The 5,975-nt window shown below is 44.9% G+C and overlaps 1 protein-coding gene across 1 annotated transcript in view; it reads left to right on the forward strand.

The window, feature by feature from the left end:
• Positions 1–5,975, forward strand: part of LOC104620842 (retinal guanylyl cyclase 2-like) — a 44,645-nt gene that overhangs the window by 9,926 nt on the left and 28,744 nt on the right. The window contains exons 5-8 of the mRNA XM_010287168.1: positions 2,984–3,080; positions 3,859–3,993; positions 4,841–4,921; positions 5,705–5,881. Of these exons, the coding sequence (XP_010285470.1) occupies positions 2,984–3,080; positions 3,859–3,993; positions 4,841–4,921; positions 5,705–5,881 (490 nt within the window). The remainder of the gene's footprint in view (positions 1–2,983; positions 3,081–3,858; positions 3,994–4,840; positions 4,922–5,704; positions 5,882–5,975) is intronic.

Consider the following 5,975-nt stretch of genomic DNA (forward strand, 5'->3'; position numbering starts at 1 on the left):
GAGCAGCCATTCTACCCTTAATCCAGTCCGGGCTTGGAAGAACGTTGCAGTCTGTTGCTGGAAGGGTTAGCTGAACGATGGCTCTGAAGCATTAGGAAGGTGACTGTCACTTTGGAAGTGTAAAATGTGCCATACAAACCAAAGACAGGAATCTGCTTTGAGTACATCGGGATGGATGCTGAGTGGGCTGCCATATTAAATTGCCCCAGTAAATGTCTTTTTCTTACTCCAGATCATTCTTTCCTGGATTTCTGTCTCTAATATAATCATGTTTCCTATGAAGCACCTAGGCTAACTCTCTTTACTTTCTCCATGTGCTAAAGAGAAAACGAATATCTCCGGAGAGGGTTCAGAGAATTAATTAGGATACCTCTTTATTACCAAGCTGATCCACTCCCTGTTATGAACTGGAGTCTAGCTTCCTGGTCATTCACATTGCATATATACTGGTCTGGGCATGACATCTTTGGAGCAAATTAAGTAGTCTGTAGACAATTACATAGGTCACACTTGTGTCCCGATGCTATATCCAAGGCGGACACGAGGCAGCATGGACTAGTTGGTCCAGGAGCTATGGGTTGCTCTTTGGCAAGGACACTAAGATTACCTTAGTTAATCTTCTGCTCCAAACTGGAGTAACCTGTCTCTCGTTATTGCTTTCTACATGGTGTGTGACTGACATCAGAGTGAAATTAGACTGAAATTAGACGGCATATTTACTCAGCAGCAATGACTTCAGCAGAGCAGGGCTCCTGGGTTGTCCCATCCAGCTTTGCCTTTCAAATCATCCCAAAACATGTTTTCTCTCCACTCCTGAATCATCCCTCCAAACCCAGATGATACAAGGCCACCCAGCAACCAACACCCCAAACAGCTCCCCTGCTTATAACATACAGCTGCTTCTGATATCTTATAATTACAGGCACTGAGGAGGTTGCCTCCATCCACCCGTACTTTAAAACCCTGCTCTATTCCTTGGCCACCAGCCTCTACAATTACGTAAATAAAAGACAATCTTTCTGCCTACTCGTAAGCTGTTTCACAAGTACCAGACTGTGCTTGGGAAGGCTCAGTCATGAGTAAAGACGTATGGCCATCTGCAAGGGAAGAAAAAAAGTCTAGCATGACTCAGACAATGATTTATGCTAGGGAAGGGCATGTCTGGAACTAAATTTAAACCACAGCGCTGTCTGAGTTCAAACGTGGGAGCTCTAGTCTTGGGACTGCCAGGGGTCTGCAGCATGACATGAAATGAGTTACCCCACTTTCTGTGCTTTGCTTTCGGCAGAGGGGTGCTTTCCTCCATGCTTGGGGGAGAGGATGTGATTGACTAAGCAAGGTTTTCAGGTGGACAGTTGAAAGGGACATAAGTGATGAGGTTTTTTGCATGAAGATGAGAAGGCGAGTTGGGTGGCTTGGGACAAAGTGGTTGGAGAAAGATTATCAAAGATCATCCCTGTGGTTATCTGGCCAAGGCTCCCTCTGAACTCCAAAAAGCTGTCCGTGATCTTCTAAAAAGCCCAGAGTGGTATTTGCAGTGGAAAAGTGAATTGTGGTGATAGATGGATATCTTGTGAAACGGATTGCTCCTACAGTCCAGTTAGCAAAAAGTAACCCATTGCTCACCTCATCAGGAAAAGTCTTAGGTGTGTGCAGATCAGACATCTGCTGTAGTGTAAACAAAGTTCCTTAAAACAAGTGACCTTGAGGGCAATGGGGGAGCTTTCCCTTCCCTTCTCTGTTCCTGCTTGATGAGTTTTTGACTGTCTAACAGATATAGTGTGCTTTGTGCTCAGTGTTAGACCTTGGCATCCATTGAAATAGTGGGTTCAAAATGATGGGGTATGACTTCCGCCTCTTCCCCAAGTCCCTAAAATGACCGTGTGTTGGGTATTAGTGTCAGATGAATCCCAGCTAAAAACTAACAATGAAACTCTGGAACGTTTCATATTGATTTGCACAAAGTGGACGTAAGCCTGTTTGAACTAAGCCATGAACACATAGTCCTTGACAGTGCACCATTTCTTGTTGTGGTCTCTTCTGCCTTGTAAATTCAAGAGAAGCTGGGCAAGTAGCAGGATGCAGCCAAGCAACAGAGAGTGTCTTTGCTAGTCTGACAACTATACTGAATTTTCTCACTTGCCTGTGGCAATTCTGCAAATCTGGTAGCCTGTCAAGGAGTGCAGAGAGTCATCCCTTGGAAAATGGGCAGCAGCATCCTGTGGAGATGCCAGAATCGCATTTGTCCTGTGTTACACAGTACATGATAGACATCCCATCCAGCTCAAGTCCTGGAAGAAGTAGATCTGAATCAGCACAGTCTTCTCGATCTAATTACTCCTGACCCAGAGGAACATCACTGGTTCAGCAATATTGCTACCAAGTCCTCCACGCTGCATTGCACTATGCCACGCAAGCCAAACTGCTCATCCCTTGTAGCTTTTCCCTCTGTATGATCTTGCAGTCATTACAAGGGGGTATCTTGCTGTCTGCTTCATACTGTGCCATGCTACAATATAAAGATTCAACCAGGACATTTTGATGGTAACTTGTGTCCAGGCAGCTTTCATAAATTACCTGTGGTTCAGTTTCAGTCCCTAAGAAAGGCTGGTGTGCCTGAGAACTGTTTGCTCACCAGACAAGTTGGCTGATTATTCTCTCATAATGGAGAATGATTTGGCATATGAAAAATAAAACCAAGCAAAACAAAGTATGTATTACGTACACATCCAATTCATATTTGTAACCAGATTGACTCAAAATGTCTCTTTGTGATGAGGCTCTTTTGTAGTCTCTGAATTGGATAACCCTTGACTCAGGGCATCATGATTTGTCTACTGCTTGCATGCATGTCCATCCTCACTGCCACACCACGTGCTGCACTTTCCTAATACTGCAGGGAAGCCAAATGTGGGTGACTCAGAGGTGGTGTAAACTGGTTACCTGCCTACAAATTATAACTGTGGCTCTCCAAATCTCACAGGCATAGTATCTTGAACAGCCAGCTATTCAGGGGTCCTAACAAGATAATACTGACCTTGGATGACCTCATCTTCATCAATCCAGAGCTACAAAAAAAGGTAAGTCCTTTCACTTGTGAAAGTAATCTGATGGGACACTCAAAGACAGGTTTGCTGTGTGGTATTTTCATACCCATGAAGCTCTGGAAAGGTTATTCACTTCTCCATGTCTCATTTCCCCCGCATGTCAGAAAATTTCCCATATGCTGACAGTTTTTGAGTCTCAGATTAGATGCACATGCAGTGTCAAAGCTGTTATGATGATGTAAAATAGTACCCTTGATTGTCTTTATTCAAACAGCCAGGGCTTATTCTTTGCTCTTGAGGTCGGATAGCATAGCATAGTTCATGTCCACATAGCTAAAGCATCTGATCCTCCAAAATGAAGTGCCTGCATCCAAACGACTTATTGAGAACCGTTCCTGGCCTGTGCTGGCTCCTGCCCAGAGCTGGGGATCTCCTGCGGGAGTGTTTTTTGGCATAGACCAGGGCCACGCCCAGGACCATGCCAACGATACGGACGGCTGTGGAGCAGTGCCTTCGCCGAGGTCTCTGGCACAGATACAGGCTTCTTGCCCATGCCAGAGGAGACGTTTCCCTGTGCCTTGCTCAGAGATGCCTGCCTCATCTGGTGTCTCCCCCGAGCCATGGCATTTCCATCACCTAAAGTGCTAAACAGGGTCAACCTTCTGAGCCTTTTCGAGGTATTCAGAAAGGTGAGATGAGAATTTTGGGAGGTTGCTAGCACGGGTGAAATGTATGGCCCAAGGCAGAGCTGGAGTGGAGGTTTACATCCAAAGGTAGTAACTGTCTTGCACCTGCTCTCCTTGCCTTCCAGAGGTTGACCTTGGACAGTCTGACTGATGCAAACAGCGTAGCAGCCGACGGCAGAAGCCTGAAATCCGTAACCCGCTCCTTTTCCTTGAAAAGCACAGCTGCCACCCATGAAACCTCCAGTGTGGCCTTGTATGAGGTAGGTAGGGACCTCGTGCAGCCTCCTCCCACCCCTTACGTTCACTGAGCTGCTCAAGTCTTGGGCTGCAGTACAGTAGATCCCAGGATGTGAATACTGCTGCCAGACCCTCAGGGTAAAAATAAGTTACTCCCAAGGAGGGACTTACCAATGTTTAAGGTGACTCTACCCCAACCCTCACCCTGACACTCGGAGTCATGTGGGATGGTGGTATTTGACATCCCTATGTAGCGTTGCCAGGTCTGGTCCCTGTTAGAGATGTCCCTACAGGTAGGTACTATGAAGAACTTACAAAATAGAGCCTTTAGGTGGTGACATCTCTATAAGAGCCTTTCCTATAAGACAGGATCCAAACACACAGAGTAAAGGCTATCAAATTCCCCTGTGTGTCAATAGGACTGTATGGAGTTTAAGCGGAGGCAGTGGCCAAGAAACTCACACATCCATCAGTTCTTTCCTAAAAACACAGCTTTTTGAGAAAGTGGCATGGCAATTTTTCCCAAAAAGGAACAAAATAAACTGGATCATTAATGCCAGAGAAAAGCTCTGGGCAGAGTTACCTTCCTTTTTAACCAATTTATCATTTTTTATCAGATACTAATGCACCTTCCAGGTATGAAACTCTAATCCAGGTGAAGGTCCTGTCTCACCACATTTATTTGAGGGTTTTCTGTGGATATTTTTATTCGGGTGCAATATAGAAAGAATCTACTGCCAAGAACATTGAAAATCCCCAATCACTTTCAAAGTCAAGGATCTGGAATTCAGACCTAGGTGTCAATGCTAGCTGTTGTTCAGTGATTTGCTCTATCATTCACTATCATTCACCCACCTGTATTGTGGACAGGGAGACTGGGTGTGGCTGAAAAAATTTGAGACGGGAGCAGTTCACAATCTGCAGCAAAGCTCCACCAGCATCTTGAGGAAGGTAGGAACAGAGGACGCGCATGGGGAGGGAAGGTTGCTCGGGGGACCTTTTGCCTGAGGGCAAGGCAGAGTGGTTTGGAGGAAATCATCCCGGTCTGTGTCAGGGAAGGATGATGCACTGGTAGCAATTTTCATGTGTCATTTGTTGACCGGCTGACAGGGTGGCACAGACACGGTTGTGCGTTTCTCTGGGATTTGCTTTGTGTATCCAGCTAAGATGCCTGTTAGAAGTTTACTTTTAGTCTTCGATTTTATTATTATTACTAAATGACAAGAAAACACATTTTTTTTCCAAATTCAAGGCCATTTGTTGTTGGTAGCTATGATAACATAGGCGGCATTTTAATGCATATAAGTATAACAAATTTACCAGGGCATGTCTCCAAAGGCACCATTGACAGATGGCTTTGGATCCTCCAGTATTGCTTTCCAGTTCAGACCAGAGCTGGAGCAAGACTCCACATGCTGAACTCAATTTACCCCAGTGAAACCATTTTGTCCAGTGAAAGATCCAGTCCAGCTTGCTTAAAGAAAAACAAATTTCTGTTCAGTTTGCTTTTGCTCTCTTGCTTTCTTTGTCTTAATGGTTAGACTAAGAAAAGCAAAGCTTAAAAAGAGTGTAGGATAGACGAAAGTAAGCAGCAAAGAGGTTGTTTTCTTCCCCACCCTTGTGTGGAAGACTGTTTGGGAGTACAGGGATGGTAAGGACATCTAATGACATAAAGACGCTGCTTAGCAGACGTCTGGCTGACTTGGTCTCTTGTGATTCACTGTCTTGTTTCAGATGAAAGATCTGCGCCATGAAAACGTGAATCTGTTCCTGGGCTTTTTCTCTGACTGTGGCATCTTTGCCATAGTAACAGAGTACTGCTCCCGAGGAAGCCTGGAGGACTTGCTGAGAAATGAAGACATGAAACTAGATTGGATGTTCAAGTCCTCTCTCATGATGGATCTAATTAAAGTAAATTCATTGCTCCTGCCAAGGCGTGACCTGCATGTTATTTTTATATTGGCAGAGCTATTTCATCCAGGACTTTGGAATTTTTAAAGTAATG

Source organism: Phaethon lepturus, unplaced genomic scaffold (assembly GCF_000687285.1).
Source record: "Phaethon lepturus isolate BGI_N335 unplaced genomic scaffold, ASM68728v1 scaffold1975, whole genome shotgun sequence".
NCBI classification, from domain to species: domain Eukaryota; kingdom Metazoa; phylum Chordata; class Aves; order Phaethontiformes; family Phaethontidae; genus Phaethon; species Phaethon lepturus.